We start from the raw sequence: 23,424 nt of genomic DNA on the forward strand, positions 1-23,424 counted from the left end.
CGAGTTGACGTTTTTATTGGTACCATTTTCGGGCATGTGACCTCTTTTGATCGCTTTTTATTCCGATTTTTGGGACGCAGAATGAACAAAAACCAGCGTTTCTTGAATTTCTTTGGGGGGGGGCGTTTACACCGTAACGCCTGTGGTAAAATTGATAAAGCGGTTTTATTCTTCGGGTCAGTACGGTTACAGCGATACCTCATTTAGGTCGTTTTTTTATGTTTTGTCGCTTTTATGCAATGGAAACAATTTTATATAAAAAATAATTTTTGCATCGCTTTATTCTGCGAGCTATAACGTTTTTATTTTTTTGCGGATGATGCTGTGTGGCGGCTCGTTTTTTGCGGGACAAGATGACGTTTTCAGCGGTACCATGGATATTTATAATATGCGTCTTTTTGATCACGCGTTATTGCACTTTTTGTTCGGTGGTATGATAATAAATCATTATTTTTTGCTTCGTTTTTTATTTTTTAAGGGGTTCGCTAAAGGGGTTAACTAATTAACTAATGGGACAATTTTATAGGGCGGGTCGTTACGGAGGCGGCGATACCAAATATGTGTACTTTTATTGTTTTTTTATTTTTTTCATTTTCAAAAAATGAATTTATTGGGGAATATATATATATATATATATATATATATATATATATATTTTAATTTATTTAGCGATTTTTTTTTTTAAAGTTATTTTTACACTTTTTTTTCTAACTTTATCTGTCACAGGCACTGCACAAGGCTTCCTCGTGCCTGCGCTTTGCAGGCACTGAGGAAGCCAGCTCCCTGCAGGCCCCCAAAGGTCCCCGTCGCCATCTTGGATTCGGGGACCTGCAGGGATGTAGCCCCCCGCAGCAGCGCTGCACATTGCGCTGCTGTGGGGGGCTCAGGGAAGCACGGAGGGAGCCCCCTCCCTGCCGATGCTTCCCTTTAACCCCCCCGGTACACCGCGATCGTGTTAGATCGCGGTGTGCAAGGGGTTAACGTGTCGGGGGCGGTCCGTGACCTCCCCTGACACATTGTGCCGGGTGTCAGCTGTGATAATCAGCAGACACCCGGCCGCGATCAGTGGCGTTCAACACGTGGGCGCCGCTGATCGCTGTGACGTACTATCCCGTCCCTGGGAATTAAGTCCCAGGGCACATGGACGGGATAGTACGTCAGATGACAGAAAGGGGTTAAAAGTTTGCATCATTTTTCGATTTCAGAATGTAGGGTCTCATTTTACAGTTCCCCTTTAAGGTAGAAGAACATCTGTTTGCTAATCGATGTAAAAATGTTTGCATCTTGGTATATATTTTGCTCGGCCTACACTGCAGGGTGTGTGTCCCCCAGAGCGGTGCGTAACAGGAATTTCTGGAAAGGCGAGTCCTGCATAAAAAACCTTCCTGTCAGTATAATTTGTATGTCAGGATTAAGAGACACATCCTCCCAGCTAAATGGTAAAGACTCCACGAATAGTTTCCTGAATTGTGCAGTAGGGGGCGCTGCTTCAGATTAGTCTTGTATTTGAGGTATGGACAGAGAAAGCGTTGCAAGTAATTGTTGGGTATCGGCAGTGCACACAAGTCGCGGTTGCTTCTTTAGGGTGAGGTGTATAGAGTCTTTTTGCTGAGTTTTTGGAGCAGAAACTCAAGAGTTTTTGAGGAGTTTTGTGATGGATCTGGAGAGTTTCTTCTCCAAAAACTACCCAATTCCCTCATAGATCCGTAGGACTGTGCTCTAAAATGCTCCATCAGAATTGGACAGAGCGTTATCTCCACTAGTCCCATAGAGAATGAGCAAAGCAATGGGGCAAATGTGCGACCAGCACTCCATTCTGAAGGTTGGTGGAGGATTCGGTAGGGGTACAACCACCTTTACTTTTATCCTTTAGACAGGTGATAACTTTTAGGGATCAGGCAGTTTATATTTAATCACCCGATCCGTTTGTTCCCCAGGTAGATGAGCTGCTACCAGATATGTTGTTAGGGATAATTTTTAGGCATGGGAATAATTCTGTAAAGTGCCTGAACCCTTTGTTTTCAACAGGATCTGACAACCGGCAAATGTTTATGGGACCTCCCGACTCTTCCCCGACAGATGATATTGGGGCAAAGAAGGATCAGGCAGCTTGAATTCAATCGCTCTATCCTTTCTTTTCTTCCTGATAAGTCTCTGGTAATAATTTTTAGGGATGGTAATAATCCTTTGAATTGGCTGAACCCTTAGTTTTCGTCAGGATCTGACAACCATCAGATGTTCATGGGACCTCCCGACTCTTCCATGACAGATGATATTTGGGTAAAGAAGGATCAGGCAGCGTAAATTCAATCGCTCAATCCTTTTCTTCACTAGAAATAAGCCGCTACTATATAAGTTGGGCAGCGGCTTGTTCCACCCTACCCCATTCATTAATGCGCCTTTTCCCACCGTGGACATTTTTAGAATTTGACTTTGTGACTTTGGACTTCATAGAGAACAAGTCTGATGGTGACTCTTAAGGATCATATTGATGGCCTACGACAGTTTTTTTTTGTTTTTTTTTTTCGCCAGACGTAAAGAAATTTCTTTCATGTGGGGCGGAGGATAAGCTTCAGGCAGGAGAAAGTGTTTCTCCCTTACTAAACCGATGTAAAGTGGACGGCAAAAAAAAAGTGGAAACGGTGTGTTAAGTCGAGAACAAAGCAACTTCCTGAAAGTAATCAAGACCGGAAGAGCGCAGAAATGTCAGGAAAGTCACCAAGTGTCACTCTGGTAAACGAGCTTCTTGTTATAAAAGTTAATAAAATTGATTGTAAAAAGAAAATAAATAATGTAGGGAAAAAGTGACGCAAGTACATTTATTCCTAAAAACTTCTAAAACTACCATAAAACAATCAAAATTCCAAAAAAAAATACTAAAAGTTGGATGAGTATTTTAACCACATACTATATATGCAGTTTTATAATACTACACATTATTATACGGGGTGGCCAAAGTAAAAAGGATGTTACTAAAAATGTTAATATTATGTCCACCAAAATAGGTTTAGATACTCTTAGTGTCTGCTTAGTGTGTCCTACAAGAGGGAACTTGTGACTGTAAAGTTAGCCACTTGCCCAGGCCAAAGTGACAGATGTCATCATCAAGGTTTGCCAATTTCTGGACTTTGCATAGAACACAATGGGAGAACCAATTTACCTATTTTTCTCGTAAGCTGATTAAAAAGTGTGCCCACAGTAGGCAAATGAAAAATCAAACTAAATATACTTTTGCCTTTAGACAGGATCTTGAAGTTTACTTTATACAGAAAATTGTTAAATATCAGCCATCTCAATAGATTTTTCTGTGTATTATTCAGCCCAGCTAGTGGTGGAGAATATAGCTGCCTGTAAAGGGTTACTCAGCTAGAGGAAGAGGAGGACATAGCTGCTTGTAAAGGGATGATTTTGCTTCAGGAGTACACCCCTGTTTGTAATGGGTCAATTAGCTTCTAAAGGGTTAATTGACTTGAGGAGGACACGGCTGCTAATAAAGGGTTATTCAGTTAGGAGAGGACACAGCTGCTTGTAAAAGGTTAATCTGCAGGAAGAGGCAGAGGATGAAGCTACTTGTAAGGGTGATTGCACGATCTGTGTCATGCTGCATGTATTCAAGACTCCACTCATCATGATGTCGATTGGCCGCACAATTTTGAAGCCAAGTCGTGAGGCCATTGGGCTTCAAAGTGGATGAAGTTTGGGGCTCATGAAGCAAGATGGAGTTAGTGAGCTCACAATAAAGTAGTAAACTGATAGACGATAAATACACTGTGCTAGAGAAGGAAGATGCAGCTGCTACTAAAGGAGTAATCTGCTAGAGGAGGAGGATATAACTGTGTGTAAACTGTTCATGCTTGCATTATGGCGTTTGCTCATACACTGTTGGATCATTATGCAGTTGAATATCACCAGTATTCAAGCAACCCCATTGGTTCAGCCAACGTTTTGCTGAAAAAAAATTATATATACTGCTAAAATAATATACATCGTACTTGCCAACTCTCTCAGAATGCCAATGGGGCTTGGCCAAATAGAGACCTTCTGAACCCACGGAAAGGCTGGCAAATCTTGGGTGTACACACCAAAACCTTTACTGTTGCATACACAGTCATAAAGGGAGGAGGCATGAAAGAAGCTTAGAGGGGAAGTGGCCTAAAAAGGGGCATGGTGAATGGGTGCTGCATCCCATCTTCTCTCGGAAGTACTTAGCTAAACGATGGCAAGTATGATATACATGTTGGGGACTAATATCCAGTTAATAGTAATTTTTTTAATTAAAATCTATTCCCCAGGTCAAAGAAGAATAAAAAATAGACACACTTGTGAGATATGTTTGTATATGACATCCACATATCCTCTATATCCAACAGAGAGATGGCTGCACATACACACTGCACAGTCTTTTAGAATTAACCTAGCACCTCCCATCAAATTCAGCCTCGATGGCCACCACATTTTGCAGATCAAGGGATCTTGTTGCCAACTTAGCTGCTGGTTCCAGAGATGACACTTGCGTCTATAAGACATTAATCTTTGTGGGCAATGCCTTAAATGTCCCTTTAAAAAATGCTCCAGGATCCTCGGACTAATGACGGATAAGCTGGTCCGTCAGTGTTCTAACCATTGGACATGGGAATCACCTTGTATTTATTTGGTGTATTTGTACAAAAAAAATAAAGAAAGTACATTGTGCCTAATAATACTCCAAGACTCCGGTACTGCGCCCGCGACTCCATTAATAGAGTAATCAGGGGAATAGAGGCCATCGTATAAAATATGCAGCGAGCATCAAAAGTCTGTTTAGAGCTAATGGTTCTGAAATTCTCTTGGATTCTCATTCATCATCTTTGCTAAAAGATCGTACTAATTGATTGTGGAAGAATTTAGTACGGCTGACAGGGTTTTCCGGGAGCTCCCCGAGCAGCCGTGTATTTTTCGAGCAGCCATTTATATTTTACCTGTGCTGATCTCAAGGAGTGTCTGAAACTGATATGACCCTATATAAAACGGGGGCTCAATATATAAGTAGCTACCCAGTAAGTCAATGTCTGACCCAATAAAGTGCCTTGAAACAAGCCCAGGGATGGAGGTGATTTTATGACATATGTCTGCTAAGGACAACAGATAAGATTAGTCATCCAAAAAGACAACCCTCGAAAAAAAAAAATTCAGTTTTCTAAAAGAGCCTCTAAAATCTTCTGCATACTCCACACCTAAAGCCTAGAGGTACATGATGACTTTTTTTGTATACCGGTACCTTAGACTGCAGCAATGAACATGTTCCCACATCTAGAGGAAGGGATTCACCATCATCGCAGACAGGGATTCTTTACTGTAAGAGCAGTGAAATTATGGGACTTTCTACAACATGATGATTCATCATCTTCTGGAGTAATTTTGATGCCTTCGTGGAACAAAAAAAATATATAAAATCTTATGAGTACTAAATTTTTACAGGTAGAAAATTGATCCGGGGCATTTGTTCTGCGATATTAGGAATTTTTCCCCTAATATGGGACAATTAACTTCTGACTAGAGAGGTTGGCCTTCTTCTAGATCATCAAGTTAGAATTATAGGTTGGACAAGATGGACCTGTGTGTCTTTTGTTCCAAAGCTAATGATTCAGCAAAGCAATTATGCAAGAATTCTTGTGTAAATCAGTTAGAAAATGTCCAAAAGCTTTGCAATTTTTGGTATTTTCATGACACTTTTGCGTGTACCTCTTAATGAATCAGAAGGTTCGGATGAAAATTACATTTATAGAATGGGAGGAATAGAACTAAGCAACAGCCTGTGTGAAAAAGACTTGGGTATACTAATAGATCACAGACTGCACAAGAGTCAACAGTGTGATGCAGCAGCAAAAAGGGCAAATACAATTCTGGGATGTATTAAGAGGAGCATAGAGTCTGGATCACATGAAGTCATTATTGCCCTCTACTCCTCCTTGGTGAGACCTCATCTGGATTACTGTGTCCAGTTCTGGACACCACGTTTTAAAAGAGCATGATCCCTCATCAAGACCAAAAATTGCCGGTTTTGATTAATCGGTGTCAATGTATTTTTGCTATATTAGGTGAATAAGTAGTGAAGTAATCCTCACATATGACCTCCAGGATTTAGGGTTGGAACTGGGACTATATGAGTAGTTACAGTGTAATGCCGGGTACATTTTTATGAATCTACTAATAGTTTGGTGGATTTTTAATGAATGACCAATAAGAAAATAATCACCTTTAATGACTGTATTAGACTTGCACAAAAAAAATATGTTTCAGTATTATTCATGGTGTCCGTGTCATTGACTCACAGTGTATTTTTTGCAAGAAGTCCGCATTGTCAGACATTATTTCAAATTTCTGAAAAAATTACTGTATGGTATTTAATCTCCAGAAACTTTTGGGCTTGTGTTATATAGAAGACCAAGTGTGAAAAAATTGTGTCCCTAATCATTTCCAAAAATATAGTGTCATACCATGGAGTAGCGGTACTCAACTAATGTTAGTAAGGAAATTTTTTTTGGGGGGGTATGCGTTAAAGATAAAAGGCCGCCAGTAAAGATGGCATATATTTTTCAAGATTTTGCAAACTATAGGACACTAGACGAGCTGAAAGGTACTTATGTGTAGTGTATGATTTCCCGATCGCTCCCCTTGAAGAGTCTGCCACATGTGCTCGCCTTCATATCTACACTATATTGCAGATTAGCATGTCTGGTCTGCCCTCACTGAATACTTGGATGCTTTCCCCTGTTCCACTCTCTCATTTACTCAGTATAGTCATCTTCCCCATCCCTGATACTAACTGTAATAGACCCCTAAAATAATCAGTTCACAAACTTCAACTCTAAAATGAATAAGAACCCAGACTAGACTACTTATATTAATCTTACACTTGACCAAACCATTAATATTAATCAGTAACAAGATCAGGTGAAAGACACTGATGCTAAGGAGTGAGTCACTTCTTCATTCTCCCTCTGATGAGTCTTCTATTTGTGTTTACTTCCCAATCTACACTATCAGATGAGGTTGTGTGATCTGCCCTCCCTGAGTACTTAGATGCTTTCCCCATTTTCTATGCTTTTACCTGCTAAGTACAGTCTTCTTCCCCCTCCCTGTTGCTATCTACAAATAACATCTAAAATTAATCAAGCCCTAAAAAAGACCCCTAAAATTGTCAGAATGCAGACCAGACTCTTAAAATTAATGAGATCCTTAACCAAAGCCATAAAGTTAATCAAACTCCAGATCAGTTGAAAGGCATCAATGCAGTAGTGTGTGTAATTTACCTATCCCTCACCTTGAAACGTTTGCCATGTGTGCTCTCCTCCCTACCTACTCTATGATGGAGATCAGCCGGTGTGATTTGTCCTCCCAGACCACTGGCTGTATTCCTCTTTTTCATACTCTCACCTGCTAAGTACAATCTACTTCTCCTTCCCTCTAAGACAGGGGTGGGGAACCACAGGCCCCAGGGCCATTTACGGCCCTTAATGACCTTTTATCTGGCCCCCAGGCAGATTCTCAGGGACCGTAGTGCTTTGGCAGGAAGCTGTATTTTGACTGCCACCAGCTCATTAATTCTTGCTCTGTGAGCATACACACGCAGTATTCACTACTGAACACTGAAGGGTATGCAATGAAAGATTACGTCCTGACACCAGAGCCAGAGTCAGGATGTACTTTGTGGGGGCGGAGTTTGTATGGCCCCCGAAGGATGGTATAAATATCCAAATGGCCCTTGGCAGAAAAAAGATTCTACACCCCTGCTCTAAGAGAACCCTACAATTTAATCAGACCCTAAACTAGACCCCTAAAATGAATCAGAACCCTGACCAGACCCCTAAAATTAGTCAGACTCTACACCAAACCCTTAAGAATCATCAGACTCCACACCACCTCGTGAAATAAAATAATACCCTCCTAAAATTATCTCGGACCCCTAAAATGTATTCAGAATTTCAGACCTAAAAGAAGATCTATACAGAACGTCCCGGCTCTGGGTATCATCAAGATCTGGTCTGTTATTCGACTGAACACACTGAAGGTAACAATGTCCTTTTGCAAGGCATGTATGGTGGCAGGTCTTTGGGGTCTGTTCATCTGGACCATCACTCTGGATTTGGACATAATCAACAATCTATCAGTTGGGTATCTCTGACTAAACTAAGGGATTGGATTTGAATCCAGTGATGGACGGACATCTTGAAAAATGAGTTAGCAATTATTAGTTTTCTCTTTCTAGTATCGGAACTGAGTTTTTATTTATTCTGTAGTGGTATCGATATCTAATTCTCGTCTTCTTCTCCTGCAGGCATCGGCAAGAACGTCATCTGCGACAGAACGGCGACACCTCTCGACGCGTTTCGTATGATGTCGGCTGCTCACTATTATCCCAAGCTCATGAGCATCATGGGAAATGTCTTGCGATTTCTTCCCGCTTTTGTGAAGATGAAGCAGCTGATACAAGAAGGATATGTGGGGGAACTTCAAGTGTGCGAGGTCCAGGTCCATGGTGGAAGTCTACTGGGCAAGAAATACAACTGGAGCTGTGACGACCTGATGGGCGGTGGTGGGCTGCATTCTGTCGGTAGCTACATCATCGACCTCTTGACTTTCCTCACCAACCAGAAAGCGGTGAAGGTCCACGGACTTCTGAAAACCTTCGTCAAGCAGACGGACCACATCAAAGGAATCCGGCAGATAACCAGTGACGACTTCTGCACATTTCAGATGGTCCTTGAAGGTGGAGTGTGCTGTACGGTGACCCTCAACTTTAACGTACCCGGAGAGTTCAAACAACACGTTACAGTGGTCGGGTCATCCGGTAGACTGACTGTCATGGGGACGGATCTGTACGGACAAAATAACAGTTCAGCCGAACGAGAATTGCTCTTAAAAGACTCCACACCCGTCAGTAATTCCCTCTTGCCTGAAAAGGCTTTTAGCGACATCCCTTCCCCGTACCTTAGAGGGACTATCAAAATGGTACAGGCGGTGCGGCAGGCGTTTGAAGACCAGGAAGACAGGAGAACATGGGACGGCAGGCCGTTGACCATGGCGGCCACCTTCGATGACTGCCTCTATGCTCTTTCTGTAGTGGATGCGATAAAACAATCGAACCTGACATGTGAATGGCAGAACATAGAAATTATGACGGAGGAGCCAGAGTTAAGCCCGGCCTACTTAATAAGCGAAGCGATGCGCAGGAGCCGCATGTCCTTGTACTGTTAGCGGCCCCACCAGATGGGGAAATGTTAGCATTTATGTATATATATATAAATATATATGCTGCTTACAAGGGCATTTCTGTACCGAGGCAGATGGTACAGGTCTATGTTATAACTTATGCATCTTTCTATTACTGCTGCTGTCGGAGAGGAGTCAAATTTTCTCTTTCGGCAACAGAAAAACTGTGAACACTGTTCGGAATGTATTTATGCGCGGGATGAATATCCATTAGGACGTCACATCCTCGGCCTTTGAGTTCTAGAAATGTCATAATTTTCGTGGCGATTGTGAATGTCAGCTCCATGCTCGAAGTTGTCGTCTGTGTCTTGTATACGGGGTGTCTTGGCTATGGCTGACTTTTCGAAACACATTGCATACAATTCTCACTTGAATTGCTGTTTTTTGTATGTAGTCTACTGATTAGGATGTGTTCGGCCATAGCCACTGCGTTATCGAATTGTACTGTATTATAGTATACGTTGTGTACTATTAAAGGCCATGGACACCCTTGACATAGAAGAAATAGTTTGTGCATAAGTTAGTGGTTAACATCAGTTGGTTGCACTTAGTTTTAGACTGCTCTTCATTCTTTCAGAGATTCCAATACCACTTAATGTTCAGATTACTTCTTGTTCCTGGTTTCGGACTTTTCTCCTCTGGTTGTGTCCCTCAAAGTGTTACATGCTGCATGTGAGGTCTGTCTTCAGAAGCTGTCATGTATCAGCACAGCTTCATTCCTGGACTGATTTTTCCCTGCAAAGTCTGCATTGTGTGCTTTTCTCTCTAGCTGATACAGTACAGTCTATGAGAACTTATGAACTGCCCTCTCTGAACACTTGGATGCTTTTTTAACTTCTCCTCAACCTCCTCACCCTCTCTCCGCCCGCCTCTATCTTTCAGGCTTGCCATACACGTTTGATTGACAGCTGTATCTCCTTTCCCCAATCTTCTTTGGCTTGGCCAAGTGTGCATGAGAGAGGAAAATATGGTGCTGCTCCCGAGAGTTTCCACAGCTGAGAGCAGTGTGCTGTCTAGGGAACAGCAGGATAACCAGCTAGTTGAAGAAGATACACAACCTCTACAACATAAAAATGGTTAGTCTTTGGCAGGTCATACACAGCTTTGGTTGACAGCTTAGCATCCTCCTCACACCCTTCCATCGATGTGGCCAATGGTGCAAATATTCTGTATAGAGAGCGGGAAATAAGGTGCTAACAAACACCTTTGACCTCAGGTTATCTTCCTTGAAAAAAAGAAAAGGGCACTTCAACTTTCCAACACCTTGGAGAAAAACAGAGAGGTCCTTATTTGGTCGTCCTGTCAAAATTGGTGCTTTCCACCAACATTAATCTAATATTTATGACTAGCTTAACACAAGAAGGGAAGCAGAGAGCGTTGCCACAGTCAAGGGCAGTGTGCTGTCTTGGAAGCAGCAGAATAACCAGCTATTGGAAGAAGTTATGCAAACTCTACGGCGGAAAAATGGTAAGAGTCTTTGCCTGGCCATACACATTAGATAACTACTTGCCAAACGCTTCTTTGGTTGACAGCTTCGCGTCCTGCTACCACCCTCCCTCAGCTTGGCCAAGTGTGCATGTGTTCTGTACGGGTCGTCCGCCAGGTAACTCTAGCGAAGGATTATTTTCTGTGAGAACATAAGAATCAGATATGTTAAAGTCCATCTGCCTGATTGCGGTCCTCAGTTGGTTGTTCTATTGAAACCGGCACGTTTGACCCTCGTTGATCTAATCTATAACACTGAAAGAAGGAAAGCACGGAGCGTCGTAACAATCGAGAGCAACGTGCTGTCATCTATGTAGGAAGCAGCAGGATAAATCTAGGCGAAGGAGTTACTCAGACCCTACAGCAGAAGAATATTAGGGCATTTTTAATTATTATTTATAAAGTTGCCAATTTTTTTTGTTTAAGATGTAAATGATCAATAAAAAAAAAAAATCTGTGCAAAGGTGTCCATAGCCTTTATGGCTTCTTATAGCTTTCCAGAAATGTCCTTGCAGAATAGTTAAAACCTCGTTTATTCCAAGTTTCCATACTGTAATGTTGCTGAAGTGATCCTTACTTCGATTTTCTCCACTTTTCCTCGCCTATTGCTGGTCTACCCTATGAATAGTCTGTTTTTATCAGATGCCTAAACGAAGTACCAAATAAGTTTTAACTTGTCAGAAAAGGCCCTATTTTAGAACTGCAGGAGTGAAATAATTGTTTTCCCCTAGAAATAAAAGGTGCATCCTTCCTTAGATTTCTACATTATTTAATTCCTGTTATTCCTCATGGAAATATATATAAAAAAATGGGTTTCCCTACACTGTCCAATCAGGGCTGACTGTCAGATTGTTTAGCCCCTTTTTCAAGCGAGATGGTAACACCCACTTGTCTCTTAGCCATAAATTTCCCGGAAGAATAATAAAGGAATTCATGGTGCCTCGTAGTTCCGCAGCAGGTTGGTGATCACTGTTTTAAGTGGTTTTCCGCACATGAGAAAAACTGAGCCAGTTTATCTAAATCTAAAAACCTTATGGCTAGACCAACGTTCTACCTAAACCTTCATGTATGGTGGATTCCTCGCACCGTGTAACTTACTACTAGTTGGTGTGGATCGGGCATGTGCATGGGAGTCACGTGCTCAGCTTTAGTCATGGAGGTCCTCATGTCGTGACTCGTAGAGACCCTGTGGTAGAAGCATTATCATAGATATCTCGCTAATATTTAGACTAAGGTTCATCGTTGAAACGTTAAATAAAGTTCGGATTAATTCACACTGTTTACTCCGAACCTTTATTTAACACCAGGGAAATCTGAAGTTAGTAAATCCCAGCCCGTCTATAAATGGCTAATAAAGCCCGATATATACGTAAACTGGCACACTAGTGTCTGATCATAATGCCGGACACTAGCGCCGTGTTCACACATCGTGGCAACAGAAAACTTTTTTTTACTAATTTTTCCTTAATGGTGGCGGAAAAAAAAACCTCACAGCACTTTTTACTTGGGAACCCAACGCAATGATAGTGGGGCTGCAACAGGGGCATTGAAAAGTGAAAATCCCTCTTAGCTAAACATTAAGCCTCAATGTGGAATAAGAAAGCGACACCTAAATTCTAATGACACCAAACCAATAAATTATCAGACACCCAAACCCTTAAAATTAGCACACCCTAGACCAGTCTCCTAAAATGCAAACCATAGAACACCTGACAGCACAACAGGAATAATCAGGATGCACGCTCAATTTCCATAGACCCAATTGGACAAAAGTATCCACAGAAAAAAAAGAGAGAGAGCAGCTTCCAATCCAGGTGAAAAAAGTGAAAAAAAAGTTTATTCAGCCATCGTAACATACGGCGTTTCGACCAAAGCATGGTCTTTTTCAAGTAGTAAACATACTTGAAAAAGACCATGTTTTGGTCGAAACGTTGTATGTTATGATGGCAGAATGAACTTTTTTTCACCTGGATTGGATGCTGCTCTCTTTTTTCTGCAGTCTCCTAAATTATCAAACCCGTATTTAGGCCACCAAACACATATTAGGGCACCAGACCCATAAATTATCAGGTCCTAGACCTAGCAATTTTAGGTCCACAGAACCTTATATTCTTCAGACACCAAATCACTAAATTATCAGACCATGGACCAGAACCCTAAATTATCATATGCCAGACAACCTAAATCGTCACACCCTAGACCAAACCTCAGAAATTACAGATTCTAGACCTTATATTGTCAGAGACCAAACACATAAATTGAAGGACCTTATTAGGCCACAAAGGTTAAGACCACAGGCGTCCTAAATTCTGCTGCCCCAAAACACCATGTTCCTAAAGTATCAGACCCAAGACCTCCACGTTCTTAGACTTCTGAACAGTCCCCTAAATATATCAACTCACTAAATGATTATACCCCTGTATTGTCAGACACCAAACCAGTCCACAAAATGATCACACCCCAAATCAGACTCCAAAATTATCAACTCTTAAACCAGATCCCTTAGTTTTCAGGCGTTAGACCGTATGAACACAAAAAAAATCATACCCCAGACCAGAACATTCCTCCCAATCTCTAGGTTCTTCTCGATCCAGGCACCATTTTGCTGAAAACTTATGACATTGGCCACCGTAAACTGCTCATACTGTCCTGCTGATGACCGGTGTCCGGACATTATGTCTACGGCCCTGTACAATTTATATCAATGAACATTTGCATTTTTTGGGATACCGTATATTAACTTTTTTAAAAATAGACGCTTAAATGCTGTGTCCACTTTTATTTCAGTTAATTGAGAATTTAAAAAAAAAAAAAACAACTTTGCCAATATCTTTTAAGTAAAAAATATACAAATCCCTTTGTGTCTCCGTGGTAACAGACTACAAACAAAACCTGTGTAGTCGTACTTCTATCTGTCCAAACAGGTGTTAAGAAGAAATAATGGACAGATAGAAAGAAGTGCGAATTTAGGATCGGACTAAACAGAATTTCAGCTACCATGAAGAAAAATAAACCTGTATAACAAGGATGTGGCCCAAACTGTGTTACCAAATTCAGACAAGCCGGGGTGTCACTTATAGAGGGTGTCATTTTTTTCTTTTAACTTCTCCCCGGGTTCTATTTTATTTAATTTATGTGAAAATGTGTTCGTCGGCGAAGAGTTGCTGAATGTACTGTCATTTGTGATGGCAATCAGGACTTTCTGGAGTAGAAACATGAATATTTGCACCAGTTATCCACCAAAATAAAATGTTGTTTTACTTAAAAAAATATTACCGTCATATTTGATAAGGGATGAGCACAAATTACTATCATTTATGGCTTCTTGTGAACATCTGATGCCACGTGTGTGGTTAATAATTCATGGAATGGACACAATAAATTCTGTGCTTATCTGGTGTTGAAGTCCAAGGCTCATAGATCTCTCTTTCTTATTAATATCAGTAGCTTCTTCAATATTTCGTTATACCAGGGGGACTCCTATTAATTTGGAGTTTGGGTCCGTCGGCAGGAGAAGATCAGAGGTAAATACCAGCAGGAACAATGCCTTCTTCATAAAATTTTGCAAACTTTGTAGAACTGTTTATGTTAAGATTTATATATACAGCAAGTGGGAAAAACAGACCTAACCCATAAACTAATTAATCAAGATCCAAATCCATTCAGACCAAACTCCAAATTTAATTGAGACCCCCCCCCAAGCGAATTAACATCCATGATCAGATTCCTAAACTCATAAGCCCAAATCAGACGTTGACTCGCCCCCAAATATGTAATTCATACGATAGACAAGATCCCAGATTAAATCCCTGAATTTAAAACAGACCCAAGAGATCACACCTCTAAAATTAATTTAGACTCCATACCAGACCCTTAAGATTAAATCATGCTTCTAAAATTAATTCAGACCTTGAATCTAACATCTAAAACTAATTAAGACCCCTGAAATTAATCAGAACATAGCCCTAAATTTAATTCAGAACTCAGATTTGACACCTAAAATTCAGACCCTAAAATTACCGTAGTTCAAACCCCAGATTACGCCCATAAAATTAATTCAGAATGAAATGAAAAGAATCATACCCTAGACCAGTGTTCCCCAACTCCAATCCTCAAGAGCCACCAACAGGTCATGTTTTCTATTCTGTGGTTGAGTTTAGAATCTGGGAGCCTAAATAATTTTGGAGTCTGGTGTGGGGTCTGAATGAATCGACAAGTCTGGGGTCTTTAATAATTAATTTTAGGTGACAATCTAAGGTCTGAAAAAGCTTCGTGGTCCTATTATGTGGTTGAGATTAAGATCAACCAACATTGAGCCAGTATGATTTACTAGGAAGACAGTATAATTATCCCACCCCCTATAATATAAATAAGCTGTCAGGAAAGCCTTGATATGATCTCTGTCATTATAAGTTTGGAATAGGAGCTGTCTGAATATCATCAGGAACTGCGATAAGCGTTCTGTCCCTCCATATGGAGAACTGTTACAGTACTATCCATATAGTCTCAATTACCGTTTATTGTCCCTGTATGGGTGGCACATAGATCCCTATAGACTGGGCTACGGTTCTTCTCATAGGCTGCTGAGTTGTGTGCTACGGCAATGGGCGCCTGAGCGCCATTGATTAAGGTTAATTGCCTGTCCTCGCTTTCACTCCTGGTTTGACTATGTTTGCCTTGGATTGTTTGCCTGACGTCTTTTGTTCTCCTGATTCTGATCCTTCATTTTGTTTTTGACTAAGTTGTCTCATCCTCTGGCCAGCGGTATCCTGACAGTTTTCCCGATGATGACCCTGTTCTTGACATTACTATGTCTACATCTACGCCACTACAATCTACTACAACTCTGGGGACTGTGGATTAGAGTTTGTTAATACATTGAGTCCATCAATAAGATGTGGTCAGGCCTCATAATCTTGTTCTGCAGGTTTGTTGTAGAGTGTCGTATGGTGCCCTGTCGTAAATGTGTCCCATTGGCCGTTATATGGTTTGTCATAGGATCGATCAATAGTAAAGTAAGGGCAGAAGTCTACAAGGAATTACACCAAAGTCATCTAGTGGATGAGTTTCCATGGAAAAATTGACCCAGTCGTCATCCACAAATGGCTCTGGGAAAGAAAGAGATCATGACACTTGAGCAAATCTCCAACCACAGTATGAACAGCAATGTAAAATGGAGATTGTGCGCTCGGCCTCTCCCCAACATCAGTATCTGACCTTACTCCGCTAGATAGAGGGGTAAACATTTCCACCGTCGCCACTAAAATCTTATAGCAATCCTTCCCAGAAGAGTGGAAGTTGTTATATCTTCACCGACTTCATAATAATGGAATTACAATAGGAGGTCAGAAAAGGATAGAAGGTGTAAGAAGGAGTTCCAGTACTTTCATCCCGAGTAAGTCTTCTTAGTAATGAGCGCCCCCTAATGGAAGCACACAGAACTTATATGGGTGCATTATAGCAACTGTTCTTCACTATATTTATTGCTTATTACAGCTTTTAATCCTCTTCCATCCTAATGATTTTTATGTTCCAATTATATGAACTAATTTCCAGACCCAGCCAATTTTCGAGAGATTCAAAATACTCGACTGTGTAGATAAACCCTGCTTGTCAACTTCCCTGGAAAGTTTAGAAAGTTTTTGGAAAAATGGGAGACTTTCTGGAAGAGTCTAGAGATCTCTAGAGCCACATTGATGCAAATCCCTTCCCTCATTGACTACCCCTTTCTTATGTGAAGAAATAAGTGAAGACAAGAAGTGTCCACAAGTTTTGGTTTCCACTTAACAACTGTGCTCTTTGGTGAAAAAGCTCAATCTTTTCATGTGGTAAACAGCAGCGGGGGGAGGCTCCTGCTGCAGCTAGTTGTCTTGCAGCCAGACACAGGACATTGATGACGGGAACAGAAGAAAATGCCGATCTCTTGAGAAGCCCAAAGAAGATTTCTTTATAGTTTTCTCAGCTTCAGTTTTAATATGTTCAAAATCAGATGAAGAAATTAAGATTAATGTTTTAACAGAAGCATAGAGTCTAGATCACGTGAAGACATTATCTCCCTCTTCTCCTCCTTGGTCAGGCCTCATCTGGAATACTGCGTCCAGTTCTGGGCATCACATTTTAAAAAGGCCATTGAAAAACTGGAGCAAGTTCAGAGAAGAGCGACTAGGATTGTGAGCAGACTGCAAAGTATGTCCTGCGAGGTACGGTTAAAGATCTGGGTATGTTTAGCTTGCAAAAAAGAAGGCTAAGAGACTTAAAGGCGGTCTACAAATATCTGAAGGGTTGTCACAGTGTAGAGGGATAATCCTTATTCTCATTTGTACACGGAAGCACGAGAAGCAATGGAATAAAACAGAAAGAGAGAAGAAACGGATTAGATATTAGAAAAAAAAATTTGACAGTGAGGGCGATCAATGAGTGGAACAGGCAGCCACGAGAGGTGGTGAGTTCTCCTTCAAAGGAAGTCTTCACACAGTCTGGACAGACATCTGTCTCGGATGATTTAGTGAGTCCTGCATTGAGCCGGGGGTTGGACACGATGATTCTGGAGGTTTAGGGAAGTATTAGGATAGAATTTTATGTGCATTTTCAGTGATAGTGTTCCTTTATGATCCCTGTAGCTAAAATTTCACCTCCAGCTCCCCCAGGAATATTTATTTCATGAAGGATGACTTCTCCAATCTGACAGACCTTACTCAGCAACTTTCAGGTAACTCCTCATGAAGAGTCATATGCAGATACACAGACATGGATGCGAAACCTGGATGATAAAGAAACAACACAGAAAAAGAATCTACACCTTTGAAATGTGCTGGAGAAAGATATCAATTCCATGGATGGCAAGAAGAACCAACATCAGTTTTGGAACAAATCAAGCCAGACATGTCACTCGAAGCAAGGATCGCCAAGCTACGCCTTGCCTACTTTGGACACGTCATACGAAGAGATTAAGTGTGTGCTGGATCCAGGGTATGGCATGGATCTCTAAAAAGAGAAGAAATTGTATAACAAATTGAGGGGTTTATTTACATATAAACTTTTGTAGCCAAAACTACATAAAAAAAAAGAAAAACTGTAATTTTTCATTTTTACAGACCAAAGCTAAAAGACATACATAGCACCAATCAATCAAAATCAGCTCCCCCTCCCCTCTGGCCTGTGTGCCTACACAACACTTCTATGAAGCCATGCTGGGTATTGAAATGCTCAGGAGAGAGTACGGGAACGTTCCTGTTATAATGTCCCCCATTCTGGGCCTCTCACTTTAATGAGGTTCGAGATCAAGGGCCTTTTCCTGTAATAATGTCCCCCCATCCTAAGCCTTTTCCTACTGCATTGTCTCCCATCCTGGGCCCGTCCCTGTAATAATGTCCTCCATTCTGAGCCTTTGCTGTAATAATGTCTCCCATCCTAGGCCTCTTCCTGGTATAAAGTTCCCAACCCTGGGCTCCATTCTGCAATAATCTCCTCCATCCTGGGTCCCTTCCTGGTATAATGTCCCCCATTCTGGGCCTCTTAATGGTACAATGTCCCCCATGATTGGTTCCTTCTGTTTATAAGGTCCCCGATCCTAAGCCTTTTCTTGGTACAATGATCCCAATCCTGGGGCTCTTCCTGTTATAATATCCCCCACCTTAAGTCTTTTCCTGGTATAATGAACCCCTTCTTTGACCTATTACTGGTATAATGTCTTCCATCCTGGGTTTCTTCCTGTAATTATGTCTCTCATTCTGACCGTTTAAGTAATAATGTCCCCCAACCTGGGCACAATCCTCTGATAATCTCCCCCATCTTGGGTTCCTGGTATAATATCCCCAATCCTAAGCCGTTTCCTGGTGTAATGACCCCTATCCTTTGCTCCTTCCTGTAATAATGTCTCCCATACTAAGTATTCTCCTGGTATAATGTCTCCTATCTTGGGCCTCTTCCTGGTATAATGATCCACATCCGGGGCCCCTTACAGTAATAATGTCGCCCCTGTCCCCTTCCTATAATAATTGTCTTCCATCCTGGGCCTCATCCTTGTATAATGTCTGTCTATTGCAGTGGAGGGAGACGGCAAGTCTCTAAGTCGCAATACATTTCAGCTGAATGTGCGTCCTTGGACACACATCCAACTGAAATAGGCACTGGCAGGCCTGCGCCCTGCATTCGTGCAATTATGCGGACCTTTTCCTCCCTGCTATGGGCATTGGCTTCATTGTTCTTCTGCGCAGGCGCTGTTGAGTTACTGTTAGTGAAGTAGAAGTGACTCGCCGGCGCCTGCGCAGAAGAACAGTAAAGACATTGCCCATAAAATTGCGGAAAAGGCACGCATAATCGCTCGAATGCAGGTCGCAGGTGCGGGATTCCGGCACCAAAACTGCACATCACACGGCACTGTGACGTGCATGGGAGGAGGGTGGTACGCAACAGATCACCGGAGGAAGAGTTTTCTTCCCAGCACCGCACATCCCGAAGCCTTGATGATCTAATTAACATAAAATATTAAACGTCTATTTCTCAGCAACAAGATAGCAGCTATAAGGAATACAGGTTGGACAATATTAAGGATTCTATCACCTGTATGCCCATAGTAATAGCTATACCTACATTACAAAAGAGCAATAGGAGAGTGAGGAAATGATCTGATCACAGGAGCTTACACTCTAATAAGAGGGCAGAGTATAAACATGGAGAAATCAATGCCTTCCCTGTTATCTATTTTTCTTTTCCCAGTTAGCACATTATATGGTTAATAGACGACTCTCAGACACAAGGCGTACAATGTCAGATTTCATGAAACGCCCTGTAACATTCACTGTCAGTTTCCTTTTTTGCAAGAAACGAAACGAAGCCATGGCGTCCGCTGATCTGAGAGAAGAACTGGAATGTTCCATCTGTCTGACCCTGTATACAGATCCTGTAACCCTGAGATGTGGACACAACTTCTGCCGGGACTGTATTGATCAGATCCTGAATACACAGGACGATTCTGGAGTTTATTCCTGTCCTGAATGCAGAGAAAAGTTTAACAAGCGGCCGACACTGAAGAGGAACATGACTCTGTGTAATGTCGCAGAACGTTTCCGGTCTACTCATCCACCTCAGGAGGAGATCACTGGGATCTGCTGCACTTACTGCATTCACTCTCCTGTACCTGCTGTTAGATCCTGTCTACACTGTGAGGCTTCTCTGTGTGATAATCACCTAAAAGTTCACAGTAAAGGAGCAGAACACGTCCTCACTGATCCCAGCACTTCTCTGGAGACCAGGAAATGTTCTGTCCATAGGAAAATCCTGGAATATTACTGTACTGAGGACGATGCTTGTATCTGTGTGTCCTGCAGATTGGACGGAGAACATCGGGGACACCGGGTGGAGATGTTGGATGAGGCCTCTGAGAAGAAGAAGAAGAAGAAGAAACTGAGGAATGTTCTACAGAAATTGATCACAAAGGGAGAGGAGACTGAGGAAAGAGTCCGGAGTCTGGAGGAGCGCAGGAGAAAAGTTAAAGAAAAATCATCTGGAGAAGCCGAGAGAGTCACTGCCCTGTTTATAGACATCAGGAGACGGGTGGACGACCTGGAGAAGAAGGTCCTGAGTGAGATCTCCAGGCGGGAAGAGCAGGAGTCACTGTCACTGTCTGATGTGATCCAGAAGGTGGAAATAAAGAAGGACGAGCTGTCCAGGAAGATGAGACACATTGAGGAGCTGTGTAACATGACGGATCCACTGACTGTCTTACAGGATCCAGACATCGGTGACTTGTGTGATCCTGAGGAGGAGGGAGGTGATGAGGACACAGGGGGACATGATGGAGGTGATGAGGACACAGGAGGACATGATGGAGGTGATGAGGACACAATGGAGGTGATGAGGACACATGATGTGGATGTGATTGCAGGGATGTTATATGCAGGTTTCTCTGATATAATAACATATCTACAAACCATCTCACCCCAAAAAACAAAAGAAATGAGGCCACAACCTCTCAGCGCCCAATCTGTGACCGGTCACATCAAAACTGTATCTTTTTCAGGTATAAAATATGGGGGAGGTGATGTAATAGTCAGGACTTGGGGTGATGGTGAGAAGGTAACGGGAGGGATCTATGGGGAGGGTCCTGCAGACATATTACTGGATGTAAACACGGCTGCTAATAATCTCCTTATATCAGACGACCTGACGACTGCGACCTGGACAAAAATAACAGAGAATTGTCCAGAAACAGCAGAGAGATTCCAGTATAATCAGGTGATGAGCGGGAGGAGATTTACCTCAGGACGACATTACTGGGATGTGGAGATCAAAAAGCCAGAATTGTGGAGTGTGGGGATGTGTTACCCCAGTGTAGACAGGAGGGGGCGTCAGTCACATATTGGATATAATAACAAGTCCTGGTGTTTATTTGGAGTGCTGCGGTGTAAAAATCAGTATTCGGTGAGACATGACAGTAAAGTGATCCCGTTACGTCACCGGAGCTCCAGTGATAGGTTCAGGATCTGTCTGGATTATGAGGCCGGGCAGTTGTCCTTTTATGAGCTGTGTGACCCCATCAGACACTTACACACCTTCACTGCCGCCTTCTCCGAGCCTCTACATGCTGTGTTATGTGTATTTGATGGTTCTATAAAGATATCAGGAGGAGCAGCTGTGAGGAAACATCACTATGGAAGAAATCTACTCAGCGACTGGTGACGTCACATTGAGCCCAATATATGATTGGTGCAGCATTCAGCCAGTGTGAGGAGCCTCAGGAAGGATCTGATTCCTCGGGGGTGTATTTAAGTGAATCATTTTTGTTGCATCTTGTAGGCTAAGTGCCCACGTTGCAGAAATACTGCAGAATTGTCCGCAGCACTTCCGCAACTCCCTGCCGCGGGTAAAACGCATGCGGAATTCGCATGCATTTTCCCGCAAACCACAATCGCTTTGCAAGCGTTTTTAGTGTCAGGTTGGTCACACTTGTCAAGCATAGTGCTTGACAGGTGTGACCAACTTTTTACTATTGATGCTGCCTAAATCGGATTACAAAAATATTTAGACACAGATTGTAATATAACAAAACAGGTAACAGCCAAGGTGGGTGACTACTGTCACAAGCCGGTGTAGTTCCCTAGATGGGGAAGGAGACACAGAGCCGCGGGTGGAGTGAAGGACTCTTACTAGCTGAGCTGTCGTGCTGAACAGGGTTGTGGTGAGGAATCGTGAAGACAGACGATAAATAAAGAGAGAGAAGAGAAAAGGGATTACATTTGTATGAGAAAATATTCCGCATTGTCAGGGAGACGTTGGAGAAGATATGTGCCCGCTGTCTATTGTATATAACTCTAATAATAATAGTAGTGATACGATTGTGTTCTTCTCCTGACCCTTGTATATGGGTAATTTTACCTTAATAATATGGAAAGTTATATTTTAGGGTATTTTTTTTCTGCATTGGTTTAAATATTGATATATACTCCGGTGTCTGTAACATTTAGTATATTCACGTTACAATTTAACAACAGGAGTAAAGTGGATGAAATATTAACCCATTCGGGACTGAACAATTTTTACTGTTTGCATTGACATTTTTTCCTCGCTTTCTTCCAGAGACATCATTTTTTTTTTACTTTTCCTTCACCATAACTGTTTTTGTGGGTTTGGGATCTAATTCTCAATTACAACATTCATTTTACCGTATCATGTACTGAAAAATGGTTAAAAAAAATCCTAGTGCAGGTAAATTGTGAAAAAAAATGGAATCTGCCATTGTTTTTCAGTTTTTGTTTTCATGGTGTTCATTGTGCAGTAAAAATGACCTGGAAATGATTATTTAGGCCACTACGAATGCAATGGTGTCAAACTTGTATATTTTATATATTTTCTTAAATAAATAAAAAAAATTGGTTCAGTTTTTTTGAGTCCTGTACCTTACGGTAATTATTTTTCGTCCATTGAGTTGTGTGAGAGCTGACAATTTTATTAATACATATTTAGGGCACATACAGCTTTTTTTTAAATCACTTTTTATTGTATTTTTGTGAAACTGCGGGTTAGAACAACCTCAAATTTAGTGTTTTGAAATGTACTGAATTTTTTTTTATTGTCGTGCTTAATGTATGTTTTAAATTATTTTATATTTTGATCGGCATTTTTTGGACAAGGTGATTTCAATTACCTTTATTACTTTTTTTAAGTTATAATTTTAAAACTGGAAATAGGGGGAGTGATTTTAATAGTTAATATTGTTTTTAAAAAAAATTTTTTTTATTTTTTACTCTGTCCTCCTTCAGGGGACTTTAAAGAAAAACTGTAAAGTGAAAAAATGCTATTAACTTGCAGATATGAAGTTAATCTACAGGTTAACGGTTACTCTCTGGCCTCCCCTCTAGCACTCTGGCTCCGCTCCAGTCCATCCTACACTCTGCTGCCCGACTAATCCATCTGTCTCCCCGCTATTCCCCAGCCTCCCCCCTATGCCAGGCCCTTCACTGGCTTCCTATCGCCCAGAGGCTCCAATTCAAAACCCTAACCATGACATACAAAGCCATCCACAACCTGTCTCCTCCATACATCTGTGACATACCTACCCGCACGCAACTGTGGCGCCCCTGAGGCTTCAGTCGCCACAGAGGTACTGCACCTTCTCCTAAGGTGTAGTGCCCCTCCATCCAGGTAAGGTGGGAACTCCTGACCACGCTCCACACCTGCATTCCACAC

General features: G+C 41.7%; 1 protein-coding gene and 1 pseudogene across 2 annotated transcripts in view; both read left to right on the forward strand.

Annotated features, from left to right (window-relative positions):
• Positions 1-14,142, forward strand: part of LOC141083218 (glucose-fructose oxidoreductase domain-containing protein 1) — a 33,939-nt gene extending 19,797 nt beyond the window's left edge. The window contains exons 1-2 of one of the 2 annotated variants that reach the window (XM_073567389.1): positions 2,595-2,733; positions 8,318-14,142. In XM_073567389.1, coding sequence (XP_073423490.1) covers positions 8,374-9,237 — 864 coding nt within the window. In that variant the 5' untranslated portion in view covers positions 2,595-2,733; positions 8,318-8,373 and the 3' untranslated portion in view covers positions 9,238-14,142. Of the gene's footprint in view, positions 1-2,594; positions 2,734-8,317 lie in introns of those variants that run through there. The other variant, XM_073567388.1, reaches the window with a different exon arrangement.
• Positions 14,143-15,255: 1,113 nt separating this feature from the next.
• LOC141083219 (E3 ubiquitin/ISG15 ligase TRIM25-like) lies at positions 15,256-22,618 on the forward strand (annotated as a pseudogene).
• Positions 22,619-23,424: the final 806 nt, after the last annotated feature.

The sequence above is a fragment of the Dendrobates tinctorius genome, unplaced genomic scaffold, assembly GCF_039654945.1.
Source record: "Dendrobates tinctorius isolate UK_male_01 unplaced genomic scaffold, ASM3965494v1 ptg000020l, whole genome shotgun sequence".
Classification (NCBI taxonomy): Eukaryota; Metazoa; Chordata; class Amphibia; order Anura; family Dendrobatidae; genus Dendrobates; species Dendrobates tinctorius.